Source organism: Vitis vinifera, chromosome 12 (assembly GCF_030704535.1).
Source record: "Vitis vinifera cultivar Pinot Noir 40024 chromosome 12, ASM3070453v1".
Classification (NCBI taxonomy): Eukaryota; Viridiplantae; Streptophyta; class Magnoliopsida; order Vitales; family Vitaceae; genus Vitis; species Vitis vinifera.
The window spans coordinates 16,913,808-16,937,266 of NC_081816.1; the positions used below are offsets into that span (position 1 = coordinate 16,913,808).

The window sequence follows — 23,459 nt, forward strand, 5'->3', positions numbered from 1 at the left end:
GAACTGAAATTGGACAAAATGGGGCAAAGTGGGGCAAACCAGGGTGGCAAGGACCATCCTACCCAAAGCAACATAACATGGGCTCCCTGCTGTTCTGGGTTTCTGTTGGTTGTTGCCCTCTCAGCCATTCATTATACATTGATTCAAAGTTCTTGGAAGAAAATATCATGTTGAATGAGGCATGGGCTGCCATGTGTTCCTAAGCATGATAGCAAGGTTTTGTCATGGATTCCTAATTCATTTCCATTATGCATTGCCACTTTATGCAAAAACAGAAGACAGATTTGATACCAACATTGTCATTGTTGTGCCATGTGCTGCAATGCATGAGGTGTACATGTCTCAGAGACCCCTTGCTAGCATGATGTAACAAATAGGTTTACCTACTTGTCTGAGTAGAACAGGCCGTCCATCATATGAGCCCCATCTCCTACTCCACTTCTTGGTCTATTTGAAAGACTGAGGGGTGGTTGCTAGTTCATTTTTCCCCCCCAACTTCAGTTGCTTTAAGATTTAGGATAAAAGGAAAAGTAATAAACTTAATACTTAACACTATTAAGTACTAGACTTAAGTTTAGGGTCTATTTAGATTTAAGATAAAAAAAATAAATGCTATGGAGGCTCCTTTGCAAATCAGGACCTTTACTGGGCCAGCGACTAAAAAGGTGAACATTAATGACTTGCTTTAGAGTTGTTATAAAAAAAATGATAGGGGTCAACTCAGGCATATATGGCTTTTTTCTAATTCTTTTGTTAAGTGATAAAATATGTATTATTAAGTGCTAAAAGGAGGATTAGCAGTAGCACACAGGCTGTATATAGAAGAACAAATGATCAGCATGAAAAAAAAAAAAGGGAAAACAAATAAAAGGAACCGACCACACCCTATCCACAAAATCAAGAAGAGATATTCCTTCTTCCTCAGGAACAAACACAATAGGCAAGAGTTGTGAAATATCTCTTTTGACTTCAGAATGGATATCTCTATCCCTTTAAGAGCTCTTCAATTCATCTCATTCCATAAACAATTCCACACACACACAAAAGAGGAAAAAAAATAAAGAATAAAAATAAAACACAATGGCACCATCTCCAAAATTTCCTCCTTTCTGTACAGCTTCCTATCCAAAAACATGGAGAGTTTTTCATAGGACAAAGCAAGATAAAAAAATCTTGAACAAAGAAAAAAACTGAAGCACAGAGATCCCTCACTACCTCACAGTGCAGAAGAATATGAGTCACCAACTCCACCTTTTAGCATGAGTAATGCCAGTTCAACAGTATGCATCCTCTAAGCCTTGGTTGGCCTAATGTGAACATCTTTTCGCACGCCCCTTCCCATGGAAGAAAAAAAAAAGAAGTAAAAACTAACTTTTGGACAGCACACAAGAACCCCACATAGCAGATGTGAGAAGCCCTAATTGAGCCAAGGATTATAGAAAAATAAAGAAAGAAAAAATGAAGAACATTTCTTCATTGAATTTCTAACAGGTCTGTCATTCCACATGCATGCTTCAGATAAATGTAGGCTCGAAAACTCTTCATTTCTTCCATTTCACAATCATGGAATCTCCTAATTGAACTTGGAGTTTAGTGTGGCATCAACCCACCTTCCTGGCACCAATAATTTGCTGCAATACTTTTTGTTGATTTCCAAGGTATAAAGAGATGGAATGCAAGTCTTCAAACTCAACTCCCCACATCAAACATTAGCAAATACCTTGTAAATTTCCCAATCCATATGGAAAAATGAAACCTTGAAAAATATCCTTGCGTTTTTTGATTGGTTTCTGCACACTCCAGCCGAAGGACTACTACCAGCACCTTGACTCGGACAATGTAGCACCAAAGGCCTCACAGGGTGGCTTCTTGCACCTACGATTGCCTATTGAGTATTGAGCAAGGCAAGGTGGTAACTAAGGCTTATGAGGGATCATGTGGAGGCTTGAGGTGCAGCACACTTTGCTAGAATGTGGGGGTAGCACACAGCACACAGGAAAGCACGCATGGGCAGCACGTGGTGTGGCTTGACACAGCCAAAATTCAAGTGTGATATTTTGGGTTACTAGTATTTGTCCTTGGAAGAGGAGACCTTGAGATGAGATTTCCAAATGGAATTTTGATTTTTCAAATTTTTATTTTTATAGAAAAATCATTATGCTTGCTTAAACACCCATAATTCTCCTTAAGCACTTCCGAAAGTGATGCTCTAAGCATGACTTAAGGGTGGTGATGGTGGCTCGAGCTAGGCCACACTAAGAGCATAACATGAGGGTGCCTTACACATGAGCCTTGCTAGCATGCACACATGGGAACAATACCATACATAGTAGGCATAACTATGGCGGATGGATGAGCATGGTTGCCTCAAGTTAGAAGGATTGGTTAGGTTGACATGCACATGGACCAACATAGGAACATGGCCCATGAACTAATAGAGGGCTTAGTGCACCAAGGCAAGTTGCAAGTATGTGGGCTAAGAGAGGGCTTGACAAGCCCATGGGTTACCTAGACACAAAAGCAATGGGCTGGACACACAAATAGCTAATTAGACACTTGAGTGAGCTAAGGCTCATGGGCTTGATAATAAGCATGGTCTAATACAATGCATGATACATGGAGGACGCCTTGGCATTGGAACCCACCCAAGCAAGGAAAACACCTTGGCATTAGGGTTAGCCCAAGTAGGGGACCATTGACAAGGGCTTGTCACATGATAGGCCAACATGTAGATTGAGATAGGAAGATACTTGGCACATGCCAAACCAATCTCCCTAACAAGCACTAAGTGGCAAACACATTTGCAAGTATGTAGTTCCTAAGATGGTGGCATGGATTGTTGAGCTTAGAGACAAGTGACATTGATCAGGGGGCAAACATTGCATGTTGCTAACAGATGGTAGCAACAGAGGGCTATCGATTAAGGGACATGTGGCAAATGGTTGAAGCATGGAGATGGCTGAAGAAATTTGAAATTGCAAATTGAATTTAAATTGAAAAGGGTTTGAATTTGAATTCAAACAGGTTGTTCTCATAAACATGGGAAGTTACTAGTTGATGAAGCCTATAAATAGTGTGCCCACCAGCCATTCAAAGTATGAACTCACCAAGGTAGAGTGTGGGGGCCTTGCTTGAGAGAAAAGTTCAGTGTTCTTGTAAACTTTGTGTTGAAGTAATACAAGTTGGGAGTCACCTTGTAACCTTGTGTTGTCTTGTCCTTTTTCTTCACTTCCATTGTTGCAATCTCATGTGAGTGAACATAGGCTAGCTTAGAGGACTTCTAAGTGTATCACAACATGCAAAAATTGAGGAGAAAATTTGTGCGTGACAACCAACCTTAGAGACCCTGAATACCATTTCCCTTGAACCTTTATAACTAAATACTCACTCAATAAAGCCCTATTCAGAGCTGCTAGTAAAGATCATTAACTGAACAGAGTGTGGGGAGACAATAAATCATTGTTTTCTTCATTCTATGTTGCTGTCGAGCTGTTGTAGAGGTTTTTCTCCTTAGCTGGGATTGTATGGGGGACCTTGAGGGGCATCCTCGATGTGATGGCTATATTCAGCTGATTGGAGGGGCCTTGGAGGCAGTCTCGTGGAATTGTCCTGTGCTAGCTAGCCTTTGGGTTCTTAAGACTGAGAAGAGCACCAGGATCCTTTAAGAAAACGGAGATTGACTGATGAATGTCAGAATGTGAGATAAATTCCATTCTCTGTCTTCTCTCTAGGTTCTTGTTTTTGGAAAGTTCTCTGATATCCCTATTGATGCCAATTAGGCTTTGAAACTTACATGTTGAGTTACTTAAGTAATGCACTCAGACCTGAAACATGGCTTACCCAAATTCTGCCCTGCACTTGCAATCTCCATTCTGTCCTTTTCACTATTGTTTAACACCCTCAAGGTACAAACTTTTGTTGGAAACACTTTTCTCCCACCTCCGCTGATATGATCTCTAGGATTTCCTCAGGTAGTGCAAGGAAATCCCGGTTCATTATTTTGAATTTTCTTCCTAATTGGATAGCAAACCGCTTAATGGGAGAGATCCTTAAAGAGGCTAAACAACAAAGATGATCCCTCAGCTCTGCAGAACATTCATTCAATCTACATCACCCAAAGAGGTGCTAGCAGTGCAGAGCACCATAAGCACTTCTAGTGCCCCTGCTGAATCCCTCAAAAGCTATAATCATTTGTTCTGGGATCTCTTGGAACTGCCCAGTGAATACCTCACAAGACAGGCGACAGCGAAGAAACGTTAAAGATCAACACTCTGTTCTGTATAAAAGAGAAACATCGGGAAAATTTAGATGCAGGTGGCATTGGTAGCAATTAGATCAATGGTGGCCTTCTCTAGAAAGGAAGGTGACTATGCCCAGAAAGGTGATGAGGTTCAAAGTTCATAATCTTTCTCTTTTACATTTCCTTTTCTGTGTTGGGGTGTGCTTTACCTCAATTTATTTCCTTGTTATGCCTTGAAAGAGAAAAGAAACTATGTTGTTTGTGTAGTTTGACATGTTTGGGAGTTGGAACCCATGCTTACCTGACTGAGATCATAAACATGATGGTGATCTCCTTCCTACATCACTTTTGAGAGTTCCATTCAAACACAAGAAAATTCTTTCCACCATACAATCTCAACCTCCATAACCATTTTTTTTAATAATTATTTTGTCTTTTCTTTTCTCCCTATTCGTACTTCCAAAAATCACATGTAAACAAATTTTTTTTTTTTTTTTTTTTAACTCTCAACTTCCATGCAACACACATCCACACGTTTTTTTTTCACTTCCGAAATTATAATTTATTTATTTGTCTAAATATATTTAAATCTACCTATATCATAAATTTCCAATTTTTTTTTATCTAAAAATAACAAATCCTAATCTAAATTGAGATCTTTCAATATATATTTTTTAAAATGTTCAAAACTAATTAACGAGTATAAAATATTAATTTAAGGGTTAAAAATTTTACCAAAAAAACTGATCTTCAAATCTTAAATTCCTAAAACTTTAGGTAAAAAAAATGTGTTTTCATACACTCATGAAAAAAAAAACCATAAAATAGGAGCTCAAATTTATAAAATGCAAATTTCAATTAGTTATTTAAAAATAATTAGTATTTTATATATTATTTTATCAAAAGTACTATATTTGACCATTCAAATATTACCTTTTAATTATATAAGTACCACATTTGACCATCCTAAGTTCTACATTTGATCGATGAATGTATAAAACTTGAATTATTTTTAAAAGATTTTTATTTTGTGATTATTCTCATATGATTATACGAAAACACACTTTCTTCAATCTTTTTCGACCTTTCGTTCTCAACCTTCTAATCTATGTAAAAGGGATTTCTGTGAAAAAAAAAATAATAAGAAAAATTTAATTTATAGGGTTTTTAAATACAAAAGGACATTTCTACTCTTATTAAAATTAATTAATTTTTTTATTTCTAATTTACAATTCTAACCTTAAGGGTGTTACAGTGTATGATGTAGGTTAGATATAGGAGTAATGGGGTGGTATGATCAAATAATAAAAGGAAGTTATAATGATGTTTGAATGTTGGTGGGGAATTTGATGCTATCAATGAAGATTTATTAATAAAAAAAAGGAAAAAAAAAAGAGCAATGAGATGGTATGATAAAATGTTTAGTTTTAAATTAATAAATAAAATAAAATCTTGGTTTAATGAAATCAAATTGGTATATTGTTAGAATCAAACTTTGAAGTTAATAATTTTAGGTAAATGGGAAATTTACTAACTCTATCTAAATTCAAGAATAGATTAATTAAATTAATATAATGAATAATAATAATAATATATATAATTTTTAGGAATGTCAAATTATAATTTTAATTAAATAATTAATAGTAATGGTTATTTCTTTATATTATGTAAAGTGAGGATTAAGTTCTTCAATAATAAAATCTTGAAAAAAATTTGTTTCTTTGAAGTAAAGGGAATAGTATTGATTTTGAATATATATATATATTCATTTATATATTATTCCCAATTATATAACATATTCTTTTGTTTATCTACATACATTGTGTAACATAGAAATTTTTTTCCCATTTTTGAAAATTAATTAATTAATTAATTAAAAATCCAATTGAATTATAAATAATTATAGAAAGTAAAATAATTAAATTCCTAATAATTTAAAATAATTAGAATAGTTGAATAACCTCAAAACTATGAAATGGGCTAGAAAAGAATTATATTAACTAGACTATAAGTATTAACTTAAGGATGTGCTAAAAGTGTCACATGTCGCATTTAGGGGGTTGTCAAATGTCATATATAGATATATCAATAATTATTGGGAATATATCAGAAATACCACATAGTTGTCAAATTTCACATATAAAGATACTAAGAATTGAACACTACATGACAAGAGATAAATATCTAAACTTTTAATGACAATGAAGGGCAGTTTGATCACTTCATAATGTAGAGAAGGGTATTTATGTGAACTCACATTTGAAAAGAAAATATAAAGAGAAAAAAATAATAAAATCATGTAACCCGAAGAGTTTGCTTAAGGTACATGTTCTACAAAATTAAACAAAAAAATTACTAAAAATTCTTATATAAATAGGAAAAAATTACCTTCAAAACAAAAAATAGGTTAAAATTTTGAAGTTTAAAGCTTTTTTAACACATGGAATTTCGGTTTTTGAAAGCACGTGAAGTCCTCAATTTTTTTAATTATTTTTTTATATTTATATATTATTAATTCATTTATTCACCTAACTTTTTTTTTAATTTAATTTAATAGGTCTTGAAAGAGTCATTTCCTATTAAATATTACTTAATTATGTGTGTTACACAAATAATGACCACCTTGAACGTTTCTCTTTCCAACTTTAATGGTGACCCAATTGTCACCAATTGAACAAATTCTAGTACTCACTATATTAAAATAGATTTTTAGGAGTCCAAGCTCAAATTGGATAGTCAAATTCCCAATTTACTATTCGCCGTAATAAAATAATTTTAATAGTTTTGTTGATTCTTAATTATATTATTTATTTTATTATTAACTTAACTCATAATCAATTATGTATTCATTAACAACTAAAATCTGCATATGATTAAATTTATGTCCTTTTAAACTTGCTTCACTAAATGATAAAAAGAGAACAAACTTTTTTATAAACTTCGAAATTAAAGAAATTACATCAGCATTGAAATAAAAACATACGATAAAGTAACAAGATACATTAGATTATGGAATATTGGCCATCATATTTTCAATAAAATGACCTAAAGAAGAGTGCGAGGATCCACCATCTATCATAACTTTTCTACTTATTTGTTGCATTTCATTCATTTTCTTCCTCACTTCACTATTAATGCTCATCAATTTCTTTAATCCGTTTTCAATCTCATAAGCATTTACAATATAGTTGTTGTCCTTATCATAATCAATTTTAATTTCTACTGCTAATCCTAAATCTTTCACCATTTGAAATGCATTGATTTGTTGTTCCGCATACATTGGCCATGTGGCTACTGGAACACCGTACCATATGCTTTCGAGGAGAGAATTCCATCCACAGTGAGAAACAAATCCTCCAACAGCTGTGTGGGCTAAAACCGCTACTTGTGGAGCCCATCCAATTATCCTTCCAACTCTAGCCGTCCGATGTAAAAACCCTTCTGGTAGAACTTCCTCAATATTTTCATAGTCTCTCGGAAATGCCATTTTACCCTTTGGGGGAGGTTGGCGAAGGGACCACAAGAAGCGATGCCCACTGCGCTCTAACCCATATGCTATCTCCTTGATCTGATCCGCACCAAAGCTTCCTATGCTCCCGAAGCAAAGGAAAACAACTGACGATGGAGGCTGATCATCAAGCCAGCTCATGATGGCACTAGCATCTTGTTGATCCCCACCATATCCCATTTGGGTGTTGAGAATGGGTCCAACGGGATACACCGGCGGTATTTTACTCCCAGAAAATGATTGAATAGCGTGTGATTCAAGATCAATAAATGTATTTACCAAAACACCCTTGGCTTGTCTTAATCTTCTCATATGATACACATGCCCTGCAGCGCCATCGACTCCCTTGTCAAAAATCATAGGAGGGAAGACCTTACCTGGAACCGAGTTAGCATAACTCGGAACCTGCAACTCAGCATCCGAGTCCTTGAACTCATCAAGATTCAAGCCCTCATAGTCATGGAGGAACTGAAGATGCAACAGGAAGCCAAGAGAAGCGGCGCTGGAAGTGGAGAAGAGATAGGAAGGCACCCCAAACTCATCGGCCACATCAATCATGTGGGTGCACAATACGTCAATAACGAACCCAGCGAGCCGAACCGAGTTGGAGCGAGTGAGCTCGTGGACTGCGTCTCTGACGAGTAGTGTCTGAGTTTTGATGAATTCAGAGATGAAGGGACCAGGCGTCGTCGCTCCGGAGCTGATCTCAACAGGAGGAAGTGTGACTAAACGTATGGAATCAGAGTCCGTGGTCATACTATCAATGGACCCAAACGGAAACTTCATGATGAAGATCGTGATTGAGAATCGGGGGTCTCGCTGAGTAAGCAGCTTTGCCATCTCCACTGTAGGCGAAAGGTGGCCAATGATCGGAAGTGGGATGAAGACAAGCTCAGTTTGTTTCATCACTAACTTAGCAGTCACTGCAAAGAGAGAAATATTGGATGTTTTGAGGGCTTTGCGGTGGTGTGACACTTATACTTGTGGCTGAATGGGTTATAAACGACTTTTCATAACCAGCCTGATTAGTCTTGGGGGCCGAGAAACTGATGTCACCGCTTAGCTGTTTCAATCTATTTTCTTTTACTCGTCGTATCTGTAAGATTTGTGTCGGCCTTTGTTGAAAATTGAGGCAAGAGTCAGTGCTTCTAGATTTCTGTCATTTTCATATAAAACAAACAATATTTGGGGCTAACAGAAAAAGAAATTAACACTGATGAGAAAGCTTGTGTTCATTTACGGTCAAGACATTATATAAATACAGAGTGAATATTATGCACAGAAAATTACAAAAATGATACCATAAATTATGGCCGAATGATTTATAGTTGACCCATGTAATTAGTCATTGATTACAACAAAAATTTCATCCATTTAGAGATTTTGGTTGAGTTTGTGAGGCTTGAATATCAGGATGTGAAGCTGTAAGATTGCAGGAACTAGATTATATACTATTACACCACTGCAAGATGGCGCTCCCATTCGAGACACCAATCTTGGATTGAATCCGAAGAAAGAGTTGTCGACTCAAAGGTTTAGTTAAAGCATTTGCAAGTTGATCTTTGGTAGAGATATATGGCATGATGAGATTTTCATTGACAACATGATCACACACAAAGTGAAAATTGATAGCAATGTATTTCATTTTTGAGTGAAAAGAAATTGATAGAAAGGTAGGTAGCATGAATGTTATCACAATTTATAATAAGTGTCTTAGGGAGTTGAAGGCTAAGTTCACCCAAAAGAGATTTGAACCAAAGGACTTCGGCAACTGTGCAAGCAAGGGCCTGATATACAAACTCCGTGGAAGATTGAGCAACAGACATTTGCTTGCGAACCAAGAGATAACATTACCACCAAAGTGACTTATACAAATTATTAAAAAAAAAAAAAAAACCTTTATTTGCAAAATAATTTTTAATTAAAAATTAATTTTTGGGACAACTTTATTTATAAAACAATTTTTGGACAATTTTTATTAAACAAAGTAATTTTGGGACAATCATTATTAAAAAAAAAATTTCAAATTCTATTAAAACATTTTTTTTTGGATTTTTCTAAAAGCGTTTTTATGAATTTTTATTAATAAAAAACTTTCTTTTATTAAGAAGAATATTTTAAAATTATTATTTTATTAAAATATGTTTACTGAATTATTCATTTTATTTAAACAAAATTTTTGATTTATTTGATATTCAATTCTGTACACACTTAATAAATATATACAAATAAATATTTATAAAAACCAATAAAATAAAATAAGGTAATAAAATGTGTACCTAAATAAGCTTACAACAAGTTCGATGCTCTATTTACAGCTTTTCGAGTTTCACTTTCTCCCATGAAATTCTATACTCCACGTGTATGGGCGGTAGGTGGAGGAGAGAGGAGAGAGAAAAGAAAGAAAAAAAGAAAAAGAAAGAAAAACATAATAATAATAAAAATTAAGAATTAAATAGTGCATGGGTCAAAAATATCATATGTATTCGAGATTTAAAATTTAAGAATAAAATTATGATCAAAATTAATATAAAAATAAAATTAAAACAAATTTTAGGATCTACACCCGTACATATCTATGATGAGTGAGTAGTAACCCTTGAGGCATAGAGATAACTTCGATGCCAAAAAAATGATGCAAGTCTTCATTGTCTTTTATTAAGAAAATCCATCTCTTTTTAGTTACAATTGCAACAACAATGTCATATTTACTTTTTTGTCTATATGGATGACTTGTGATTGAACAACATATCCTTCATAGCTAACTTTCTTAAGGTGCTAAATTAGAGACGTGTTGTTTTTCATTAATAAATCTACTTATGTTCATATATTTGTAATTTTTTTTATCTAAAAAAAATTTAAATAACAAACCTTAATCTATATCGAGATCTTTCAAAAAAAATTTTAAATGTCTAAAACTAATTAATAAATATAAAATACTAATCTCAAGGTTAGTAATCTTGTTTAAAAAATTGATCTTCAAGCCTTTGTTCTCTAATTCCCCTTTATCTCTATACAAAAAGGGTTTATGTAAAGAGAAGAGAAGAAAAATGAAATTTATAGGGTTTTTAAATACAAAAAAAGTTTCTACTCTTATTAAAGTTATTTCATTTTTTTGTATTTCTAATTTACCATTATAACCTCGGAAATTAATTCGAGCTGTTACAGTGTATGATGTAGGTGTCGCAGTGATGTTTGAATGCTAGTGGAGAATTTGATGCTGCAAACGAAGATCCATTCCAGCAAGATATAGGAGGAGTAATGGGATGGTATGATAAAATAATAAAAGAAAGTTATAGTGATGTTTGAATTCTGGTGAAGAATTTAATGCCATCAATGAGGTTTTAGTAAAAAAAAAAAAAAAAGAGTAATGAGATGGTATAATAAAATGTTTAGTTTTAAATAAATAAATAAAATAAAATCTTGGTTTAATAAAATCAAATTGGTATATTTATAGCATCAAGTTTTGAGGTTAGTAATTTTAGGTAAATGGGAAATTTACTAACTCAACCTAAATTTAAGAATAGATTAATTAAATTAATATAATGAGGAATAATAATAATAATAATGATATATACAATTTTCAGGAATATCAAATTATAATTTTAGCTAAATAATTAATAGTAATGATTATTTATTTATTTTTTATATTATGTTAGATGATGATTAAGTTCTTTAACAATAAATTTTTCAAAAAAATTGTGCGTTTCTTTGAGGTTAGGGGAATTAGTATTGATTTTTGTGAAAAAAAAAAAGATATGTTATTTGGAATTATATAAAATTTCTTTTACTTTTTCTTTTTCTCTACATTGATTGTGTAACATCTTGGATTTTTAGATACTTTTTTTTTTTTCAATTTTTGAAAATAAATAAATTAAACAATTAAAAATTCAATTAAATTATAAATAATTGGAGAAAGTAAAACCTTAGTAAAACAAATAAAACAATTAAAAAACCAATTGAATTTAAAATAATTAGAAAAAGTAAAACATTAGTAAAATAATTAAGTTTCCAATAATTTAAAATAATTAGAAAAGTTGGATAACCTCAAAACTATGCAAATGGACTAGAAAAAAAAATTACATTAGCTAAGCTATAAGTATTAATTTAGGGATATACTAGAAGCGTCACATGTCATACTTTGGAGTTGTCAAATGTCATGCATAGAGATATAAAGAATTATTGAGAATATATTAGAAGCACCACATGGTCGTCGAATGTCACATGTGAGGACATGAAAAATTGGACACTACATGACAATTAAGGGTAGTTCAATGTAGGGAAGGGTATTTATGTCAACTCCTATTTGAAAAGGAAACATAAAAAAGAAAAAATAATAAAATAATATGAATCGAAGAGTTCGCTTATGGTTAATGTTCTACAAAATTAAACTAAAAAATTCTTATATAAATAGAAAAAAATTATATGCAATTATATAATAATTAATATATAGACAATTTCATATAAATTAAAAAGTAGTGAAGAGAAAAATGCAAACATAAGAGTTTATAGTGGTTCAACGCAACCCGGCCTACATCCACTCTCCTTTAACTTCAATCCCAAGTTTGAGGTTCCATTAAACCAAGGCTTTCAAACTAAGCCTTCAAGCAATACAATTGGATTATGGTTCCAATTCACCCTCTTGGACTTTTGGCTCCAAGCATCCTTTACACTTCTCAGGAGATATCCCACTCTTGAACAACTTCCTCTCAAGGATTTACAAATAAAAGATCTCACAAAAATCCTAGTATAAGAACTTTAAGCTCAAATGATACAATAAAAACTAGGATTGAATGGTGCACTAAAGATATGCAAGTTTTGAAATAATGGTGCACTAAAAAATACTCTTCCAAGACTCAAATATAATCAAGAAAGATTTGGGAATGTTAAGTTATTTAAACAATGAAAATTGGAGCATTTTTATAGAAGAGAAAAGCCAAACTAGCCGTTTGGGGGTTCGACTGGTCAAGCTAAGGGTCGACCGATTGACTAGCCGTTAGCATTAAATGCTTGGCAGGTGATCATTGGCCTCAACCGGACCCCGACCGGTCCTCGATCGGACCTCGACTAGTAAGAGAATCACCTCGACCGGGAAGAGAAGGCCACTGGAAGAGAGAGAAAATTTTTGGCCTCCCTCGACCGGACGAGCACAACCGGTCGACCGGTTCCTCAACTGGTTGAACCGGCTGAGCCATTTTTTGGTCCAACACCCAACCTTTTTCAACTTAAAATCTTTTAACACAAGTTTGAAAATCATTTAACACAAGGTTTTAGTTGAAAACATGAAATCATCCTATTCTAAAGATATTTAAAACAATATTACTCTTGAATGATTTTGGTGCATAAATAAAGAATGAAATGTATGAAAATCCTAGTGCACCAACAACCTTACAAAGAGATCTTATGAAGCTTGGGTCTTGAAAAACTCTTCTCTTTGAGGTGGTCTTCTTCTTCATGATTTCTCCTTGGCTTGATTTGTCTTTGTGATTGCCACTTTGAAAATCGTCTTGCCTAATCACGCTTGAAATATGATTATTAGTTTTAAACCTTATTTTGTTATCATCAAAATCAAGATTAACCAAACCTTGGTTTCACAATTATGTATGTTAGACAATTAATGATCATTTTGGATATTTCTCTTTTCAACATTAATAGTGACCCAAGTGAACAAATTTTAGTACTCACTATAATAAAATGGACTTTTAGGAGTCCAAGCTCAAATTGGATCGGATAATTCCCAATGGTATTATTACTATCACCTTAATAAAACAATTTTAATAGCTTTGTTGATTATTAATAATATTGTTTACTTTATTATTTATTTTAACTCCTTACATGAAGATAATTAATTGTACATTTGTTAGTAATCGAGATCTGCATATGATTAAATTTATGTCCTTTAAACTTTCTTCATTAAATGATAAAAAGAGAACAAACTTTTTTTTATAAATTTTGAAATCAAAGAAATTACATCAACATTGAAATAAAGCATATAATAAAGTAATAATCTGATACATTAGGTTATGAAATATTGGTCATCATGTTTTCAATAAAATGACCTAAAGAAGAGTGCGAGGATCCACCATCTATCATAACTCTTCTACTTATGTGTTGCATTTCATTCATTTTCTTTCTCACTTGACTACTAATACTCATTAAATTCTTTAATCTGTTTTCAATCTCACGAGCACTTACAATATCAATGTTATCCTTATTATAACACATTTTAATTTCTATTGCCAACCTTAAATCTTTCACCATTTGAAATGTGTTGATTTGTTGTTCCACGTACATTGGTCATGTGGCTACATGAACACCATAACATATTCTTTGTAGGAGAGAATTCCATCTACAATGAGAAACAAATCCTCCAACAGCTTAGTGGGCTAAAATCGCTACTTGTGGAGCCCAATCACCTTTCCAATCATGTGGGTGCAAAGCATGTCAATAACGAACCCAACAACCAGAACCGAGTTAGAGCGAGTGAGCTAGTGGACTGCGTCTCTGACGAGTAATATTTGAGCTTTGAGGAATTTAGAAATGAAGGGAACAACGTCATCGCTCCGGAGTTGATCTCTATAGGGAGAAGTGTGACAAAACGTATGGAATCAGAGTCCGTGGTCATACTATCAATGGATCCAAACGGAAACTTCATGATGAAGATTGTGATTGAGAATCGGGGGTCTCACTGAGTAAGCAACTTTGCAATCTGTAGGCGAAAGGTGGCCAATGATTGGAAAATGGGATGAAGACAAGCTCAGTTTGTTTCATCACTAACTAGCAGTCATTACAACGACTTTTCATAACACGCCTAACAGTCTTGGAGGTCGAGAAACTGATGTCATGGCTTAGATGGTTCAATCTATTTTCTTTTACTTTTGTTGTGGCCTTTGTTGAAGATTGAGGCAAGAGTGAGTGGTTCTAGATTTCTGTCATTTTCATATAAAACAAACAATAAAGTCATACATTTGGGGCTAACAGAAAAAAATAATACTTATTATAAAGCTTGTATTCACTTACAGTCAATACACTATATATAAATACATAGTAAGAATATTATGCACAAAAAATTACAAAAATGATACCATAAATTATGCCTGAATGATTTATAATTGACCCATGTAATTAGTCATTGATTATTGCAGAATTTCATCCATTTAGAGATTTTGACTGAGCTAGTGAGGCTTGAATATTGGGATGTGAATATGTAAGATAGTAAGGATGGGATTTTGCACTATTATGCCACTACAAGATGGTGCTCCCATAAAAGACACCAATCTTTGCTCAAAGCTGAAGAAAGAGTTGTCAACTCAAAGACTTAGTCAAAGCATTTGCAAGTTGATCTTTAGTAGATATATATGATACGATGAGATTCCCATTGATAACATGATCATGCATAAAGTGAAAGTTGATAGCAATGTGCTTCATTTTTGAGTGAAAAATGAAATTGATAGAAAGGTAGGTAGCACCAAAGTTGTCACAATTTATAATAGGTGTCTTAGAGAGTTGAAGGCTAAGTTCACCCAAAAGAGATTTGAGCCAAAGGAATTCTATTGCTATGCAAGCAAGGACATGATATTCAACCTCCACGGAAGATTGAACAACAAACTTTTGCTTGCGAGAGCACCAAGAGATAACTTTACCACCAAGGTAGACAATATGTGTAGTATAGAGGTCCTGTCATCCCTCTTGCCAGCCTAGTCAACATAAAAAAAAGGTCGTTAGAGCCAAAGGTTGATGACACTTAAGGAGAAGACCATGATGGATAGTGTGCTTAAGATAGCGAAGTAGATACTTACCTGTTGAACAGTGCATGAAATGGGCAAGCTATCATGAAGAGTAAAGGAGGTAGGTGTAGAGAGTTGTATAATAACCTCCTTGGCACCATCTAGTTTGGTGCAAGTGAGAAGATCCCATATATATCTATGATGAGTGAGCAGTAACCCTTGAGGCATGGAGAGAGCTTCGGTACCATGAAAATAGTGCAAGCCTCCCATGTCTCATTAAAAAGATCCCTCTCTTTTTATTTACAATTGCAACAATGTCACCATTTACTTTCTTGTCTATGTAAATAACTTACTTGTGACAGGAACAGTATGTCCTTCATAGCTGACTTTCTTATGGTACTAAATTAGGGACATGTTATTCTTCATCAATAAATCTACCTATGTTCATAAATTTCCAATCTTTTTTATCTAAAAAAAAATTAAATAACAAACCCTAATCTATATTGAGATCTTTCAATTTTTTTTAAAAAATATTCAAAATTAATTAATGAATATAAAATGCTAATCTTAAGGTTAAAAATATTATCCAAAAAACTGATCTTCAAACCCTAAATCCCTAAATCTTCAGTCCCGCGTTTCCTAATTTCTCTTATCTCTATGCACAAAGGGTTTATGTAAAGAGATGACAAGAAAAATATATTTTATAGGGTTTTTAAATACAAAAAGAACTTTCTACTCTTACTAAAATTATTTATTTATTTATTTATTGTATTTCTAGTTTGTGTTTCTAACCTTAAAAATTAATTTGGGGTGTTATAGTGTATGATGTAGGTGTTGAAAAACTTGTCGAATGTCACATATGAGGATGTGAAGAATTGGACGCTACATGAGGTAAATACATGAAATTTTGATGACAATTGAGGGTAGTCCGATCACTTCATAGTGTATGTAGAGAAGGGTACTTATGTCAACTCCTATTTGAAAAGGAAACACAATAAAATAATATGACCCGAAGAGTTTGCTTAAGGTCCATGTCCTACATAATTAAACTAACAAACTACTAAAAATTCTTATATAAATAAGACAAATTTCCCTTCAAAAAAACAATAGATTAAAATTTTGAAGTTAAAAGCATTTTTATTACATGGAATTTTTGAAAGCACGTGAACTCCTCATTTTTTTTAATAATTTTTTTATTTATATAAAAGTTATTATTTTGTTTATTCACCTAACTTTTTTTTTTTTTGAATTTTAATTTTAATTTAATAGGTCTTGAAAAAGTAATTTCCTATTAATTATTACTTAATTATGTATGTTACAAAATTAATGATCATCTTGACATTTCTCTTTCCAACCTTAATAGTGATCCAATTGAACAAATTCTAGTACTTACTATAATAAAATAGACTTTTAGGAGTCCAAGTTCAAATTGGACCATCAAATTCCCAATGGTACTATTACTATTGACCTTAATAAAACAATTTTAATAACTTTGTTGATTGTAAATTATATTGTTATTTTATAATTAACTTAACTCCGGAAGATTATCAATTGTGCATTCATTAACAACTGAGATCTTCATATGATTAAATTTATGTCATTTTAAACTTTCTTCATTAAATGATAAAAAGAGAACAAACTTTCTTATAGATTTCGAAATCAAAGAAATTACATCAGCATTGAAATAAAAACATATGGTAAAATAACGATACGATACATTAGGTTATGGAATATTAGTCATTACGTTTTCAATAAAATGACCTAAAGAAGAGTGCGAGGATCCACCATCTATCATAACTCTTCTACTTATTTGTTGCATTTCATTCATTTTCTTCCTCACTTCACTATTAATGCTCATCAATTTCTTTAATCCGTTTTCAATCTCATGAGCATTTACAATATAGCTGTTATCCTTATCATAATCAATTTTAATTTCTACTGCTAATCCTAAATCTTTCACCATTTGAAATGCATTGATTTGTTGTTCCGCATACATTGGCCATGTGGCTACTGGAACACCATTCCATATGCTTTCTAGGAGAGAATTCCATCCACAATGAGAAACAAATCCTCCAACAGCTGAGTGAGCTAAAACCGCTACTTGTGGAGCCCATCCAATCATCTTTCCAATTCCAGCCGTCCGCGGTAAAAACCCTTCCGGTAGAACTTCCTCAATATTTTCAAAGTCCCTTGGAAATGCCATTTTACCGTTTGGGGGAGCTTGGCGAAGGGACCACAAGAAGCGATGCCCACTGCGCTCTAACCCATATGCTATCTCCTTGATCTGATCCGCACCAAAGCTTCCTATGCTCCCGAAGCAAAGGAAAACAACTGACGATGGGGGCTGATCATCAAGCCAGCTCATGATGGCACTAGCATCTTGTTGATCCCCACCATATCCCATTTGGGTGTTGAGAATGGGTCCAACGGGATACACCGGCGGTATTTTACTCCCAGAAAATGATTGAATAGCATGTGATTCAAGATCAATAAATGTATTTACCATAACACCCTTGGCTTGTCTTAATCTCCTCATATGATACATATACCCCGGAGCCCCACCGAGTTCCTTGTAAAAAATCATAGGAGGGAAGACCTTACCTGGAACCGAGTTAGCATAACTCGGAACCTGCAACTCAGCATCCGAGTCCTTGAACTCATCAAGATTCAACCCCTCATAGTCATGGAGGAACTGAAGATGCAACAGGAAGCCAAGAGAAGCGGCGCTGGAAGTGGAGAAGAGATAGGAAGGCACCCCAAACTCATCGGCCACATCAATCATGTGGGTGCAGAGCGCGTCAATAACGAACCCAGCGAGCCGAACCGAGTTGGAGCGAGTGAGCTCGTGGACTGCGTCTCTGACGAGTAGTGTCTGAGCTTTGATGAATTCAGACATGAAGGGACCAGGCGTCGTCGCTCCGGAGCTGAACTCTACAGGAGGAAGTGTGACGAAACGTATGGAATCAGAGTCCGTGGTCATACTATCAATGGACCCAAACGGAAACTTCATGATGAAGATCGTGATTGAGAATCGGGGGTCTCGCTGAGTAAGCAGCTTTGCCATCTCCACTGTAGGTGAAAGGTGGCCAATGATCGGAAGTGGGATGAAGACAAGCTCAGTTTGTTTCATCACTAACTAGCAGTCACTGCAAAGAGAGAAATATTGGATGTTTTGAGGGCTTTGCGGTGGTGTGACACTTATACTTGTGGCTAAATGGGTTGTAAACGACTTTTCATAACCAGCCTGATTAGTCTTGGGGGCCGAGAAACTGATGTCATGGCTTAGCTGTTTCAATCTATTTTCTTTTACCTGTCGTTTTCGTAAGATTTGTGTCCGCCTTTGTTGAAAATTGAGGCAAGAGTGAGTGCTTCTAGATTACTGTCATTTCCATATAAAACAAACAACAAAGTCATACATTTGGGGTTAACATTTTCATATAAAACAAACAATATTTGGGGCTAACAGACAAAAATAATACTGATGAGAAAGCTTGTGTTCATTTACGGTCAAGACATTATATAAATACAGAGTGAATATTATGCACAGAAAATTACAAAAATGATATCATAAATTATGGCCGAATGATTTATAGTTGACCCATGTAATTAGTCATTGATTACAACAGAAATTTCATCCATTTAGGGATTTTGGTTGAGTTTGTGAGGCTTGAATATCAGGATGTGAAGCTGCAAGATTGCAAGAACGAGATTCTACACTATTACTCCGCTGCAAGATGGTGCTCCCATTAGAGACACCAATCTTGGATCAAATCCAAAAAAAGAGTTGTCGACTCAAAGGCTTAGTCAAAGCATTTGCAAGTTGATCTTTGGTAGAGATATATGGTATGATGAGATTCCTATTGACAACATGATCACACACAAAGTGAAAGTTGATAGTAATGTATTTCATTTTTGAGTGAAAAAAAACTGATAGAAAGGTAGGTAGCATGAATGTTGTCACAATTTATAATAAGTGTCTTAGGGAATTGAAGGCAACTGTGCAAGCAAGGCCTGATACCATGGAAGATTGAGCAACAAACATTTATTTGCGAACTAAGAGATAACATTACCACCAAAGTGACTTATACAAATTATTTTAAAAAAATATAACTTTATTTGCAAAAGAATTTTTAATTAATAATTAATTTTTGGAACACCTTTATTTACAAAACAATTTTTGGATATTTTTTATTTAACAAAGAAATTTTTGGACAATCATTATTAAAAACAATTTTTTTGGATTTTTATAAAAGCATTTTTATGAATTTTTATTACTAAAAAAGTTTTCTTTTATTAAGAAGAATATTTTAAAATTATTATTTTATTAAAACATGTTTACTGAATTATTCCTTTTATTTAAACAAAATTTCTAATTTGTTTGATATTCAATTCTATACACACTCAATAAATATATACAAATAAATATTTATAGAAACCAATAAAATAAAAATAAAATAAAATAAGGTAATAAAATGTGTATCTAATTAAACTTACAACAAGTTCAATACTCTATTTACAGCTTTTCAAATCTCACTTTCTCTCATGAAATTCTATACTCCACGTGTCATAAATTTGTATTCAACTAACAAAATTATAGAATGAGCTTATGCAAAAATAAAAATAACCCAAAGTAAATATCCATACATGTACAAAATCTCAAACAAATATTCAAACCCAAATTCAAATTTCAAATTAATCTAATAAATTTCGTCAATTAAAATGAGCTTAAATTACTATAGATCTTAACCCAAAATATCCAAATTAATAATCAAAATACAAACACAATCAACCAAACCTAAAATTAGATAAATTAAAATAAATTTTATTAGGCTTAAATTTAATATATCATAATTCAAGCCTAATTTAATATACAAACCTAAATTCACAACCAAAATCAACTCAATTTAATATGCAAACCCACGTCCAAAATATACCATAATATTATATCATATCTAAATTAAATAATTCAAATGAGTACAACTATATAAATTATCAACTAATCAAAGCCAAATTAACAAATTCCAAATTAATTCACCCATAATAAATTATTCTAAATTTCATATTAATTTACCAACAACAAATTAACCTAAATTCTATATTAATTAACAAAGTTAAAAAATTTCATATTAATTCAATAATTCAAATATCACAAACAATAATTACTATTAAAATCAAATAAAGAATAATAATAATAATAATAATAATAATAATAATAATGAAAAATGAGTGTGATGGAAAAGTGAGGGAATGAGAGAAAAGAGGAGGAGGTCATCGGCGAAGAGTGGCTTGTTGATGGCAATTGACCGGTGGTTTCGCCGGCGGCGATAAGGGTTGATGGCTTTTTGAAAAACAAAAACAAAATAAAATAACAAAAAAAAGGAAGACAATAAAAAAATGGGAGAAAAAAATGGATGGAGGGGGCGTTGGAAATGGCTCCGGCGTCACGCCACCGACAATGGCGATGGAGAGATGGGAAGTGGCGTGGAGAAGAAATATGGAAGAATAAAATAAATAAATAAATAAAAAAGAAAAGGCTAGAGAGAAGAGTGGGAGTGTTATATTTATATAAATATATATATATAGTTGGTTAAAAAATAAAGTGTAAGAAGAGTCACACTTTTAAAAAATAACTTTTGAAAATAAAGTGTAAGAAGGGTTACATTTTTAATGTGTGAATTAAACACATGATTAAGTTTTGAAATGTTACAAAACTTGAAAGGTTAAGGAAGACAATGAGTCTTCTCATTTTTGTAACTTTATAAAACTTAAGAGGTTAAGTGTAAGAGAGTTACACATTTGAGATTAAATCATGTTTAATGTGTGAATTAAACATATGATTTAATTTTTTGAATGTTACAAAGATGAAGAGATTGAGGAAGACAATGAGTTTTTTCTCATCCTTGTAACCATTTTCAACCCTAAGAGTGCTTTATACGACTATTCTTCTTTTTGAAATCTTATGCAGAAAAGTGAAAAGGCTTGATCAATCCCAAAACTATTTCCATTAATTCCCTAAGGATTTATAGAGGTGGGAGGAAATAGAGTCTTTGGACAAAGTTCCAAGAACTTGTTTGAGTCTTTCTTGTGTTCTTCTTCTTCTTGTTCTTATTTTGTAACTTTGAGAGTTTTATTGTATCAAAGTGAGTGTTAGAGAGTGTTTCTTTTCTCCATTGTATCCAAAATTTTTCTATCAATCAAAGACTCTAATTGCAATGGAAGGAGAGACTATCAAGATTATGAACCAAGACCTTGTGAGGTTGGATCGTTTTGATGGTTCCAACTTCACTAGGTGGCAAGACAAGGTGAGATTCCTTCTCACAGCACTCAAGATTTTCTACATCCTTGATCCTACCTTGGCACCGTTACCGGAACCAAAGGAAAATGACACACCTCAAGTGGTGGCGGCAAGGAAGAAGAGGGAGGAGGATGAGCTCATATGTAGGGGTCATATTTTGAACGCCTTATCCGATAGGCTATATGATCTCTACACCAACACTTATTCCGCGAGGGAGATTTGGGAGGCTCTTGAAAACAAGTACAAAGCCGAGGAAGAAGGTACCAAAAAGTTTCTTATTTCTCAATACATAGATTTCAAATTTTTTGATGAAAAGCCTCTCTTACCACAAATTCATGAGTTGCAAGTAATTGTGAATAAGTTGAAAGTTCTCAAAATTGAACTTCCGGAGGCCTTCCAAGTTGGTGCTATTATGGCTAAATTACCATCAAGTTGGAAAGGTTACCGAAAGAGGATTCTCCACAAGAGTGAAGATTACTCCTTGGAAGAGATTCAAAAACATCTTCGCATTGAGGAAGAATCGAGATCAAGAGACAAAATGGTGGAACCACCAGGATCTAAACCAATAGGGTGCAAGTGGGTATTTCGAAGGAAATATCACACCGATGGCATGATTCAAACCTTTAAGGCTAGATTAGTAGCTAAGGGGTTTAAACAAAGAGAAGGTATTGATTATTTTGATACCTATGCGCCGGTGGCTAGAACAACATCGATTAGGATATTGTTTGCTTTGGCATCAATTCATAATCTATTTGTTCATCAAATGGTTGTCAAAACGGCATTCTTGAATGAGGATCTCAATGAGGAGGTCTACATGGAACAACCGGAAGGTTTTGTTCTACTGGGGAATGAAAACAAAGTGTGTAAGCTTGTCAAATCATTATATGGTTTTAAACAAGCTCCTAAACAATGGCACAAAAAATTTGATCATGCTATTCTTTCGAATGGATTTAGACACAACAATGTGGACAAGTGCTTATATTCTAAGACTTGTGATGACTATATGGTCATAGTGTGTCTATATGTGGATGGCATGTTAATCTTGAGTGATGACATGAAAGGAATAATATAAACGAAAAGGTTTCTATCTTCAACCTTCAAGATGAAAGATCTTGGAGAAGTTGATACAATATTGGGTATCAAAGTGAAAAGAAATAGTGGGGGTTATGCTTTGAACCAAACCCACTATATTGAGAAAGTAGTTAGCAAATTTAGTCATCTTAAGATTAAAGATGTTAATACTCCATTTGATTCAAGTATAAAACTTGAAAAGAATGATGGTAGATCGGTGGCTCAACTTGAGTATGCAAGTGCAATTGGAAGTCTTATGTATGTTGCTCAGTGTACTCGGGCTGACATTTCATTTGCAATTAGTAAACTAAGTAGGTTTATTAGCAATCCAAGCGTGGAACATTGGAAAGCTATTGGTAGAGTTCTTGATTACCTAAAGAATACCAAAGAACTAAGCCTCCAATATTCAAAGTTTCCTGCTATACTTGAAGGGTATTCAGATGCAAGCTGGATATCGAGTGTGGGAGATAATTTATCTACCACAGGTTGGGTGTTTACACTTGGTGGTGGGGCTGTCTCTTGGGGATCCAAGAAACAGACTTGTATATCACACTCAACCATGGAGGCAAAATTTATAGCTCTAACTGCAATTGGAAAAGAAGCTGAGTGGCTTAGGGA

At 33.5% G+C, this 23,459-nt stretch overlaps 2 protein-coding genes across 2 annotated transcripts; both read right to left on the reverse strand.

Moving 5' to 3' along the window:
* Nucleotides 1-7,148: 7,148 nt before the first annotated feature.
* On the reverse strand, nucleotides 7,149-8,714 carry LOC100262371 (anthocyanidin 3-O-glucosyltransferase 2-like). The gene has a single exon (XM_002265351.5). It carries the CDS (start codon nucleotides 8,652-8,654, stop codon nucleotides 7,248-7,250), a length of 1,407 nt encoding a protein of 468 aa, XP_002265387.2. The 5' UTR covers nucleotides 8,655-8,714; the 3' UTR covers nucleotides 7,149-7,247.
* An 8,385-nt stretch (nucleotides 8,715-17,099) lies between these two features.
* LOC100250360 (anthocyanidin 3-O-glucosyltransferase 2) lies at nucleotides 17,100-18,669 on the reverse strand. The gene has a single exon (XM_002265270.5). It carries the CDS (start codon nucleotides 18,603-18,605, stop codon nucleotides 17,199-17,201), a length of 1,407 nt encoding a protein of 468 aa, XP_002265306.2. The 5' UTR covers nucleotides 18,606-18,669; the 3' UTR covers nucleotides 17,100-17,198.
* Nucleotides 18,670-23,459: the final 4,790 nt, after the last annotated feature.

Bases quoted from the DNA above. Each gene is read 5' to 3' on its own strand.
- LOC100262371 (XM_002265351.5), bottom strand. From the start codon at position 8,654: ATGAAACAAACTGAGCTTGTCTTCATCCCACTTCCGATCATTGGCCAC.
- LOC100250360 (XM_002265270.5), bottom strand. From the start codon at position 18,605: ATGAAACAAACTGAGCTTGTCTTCATCCCACTTCCGATCATTGGCCAC.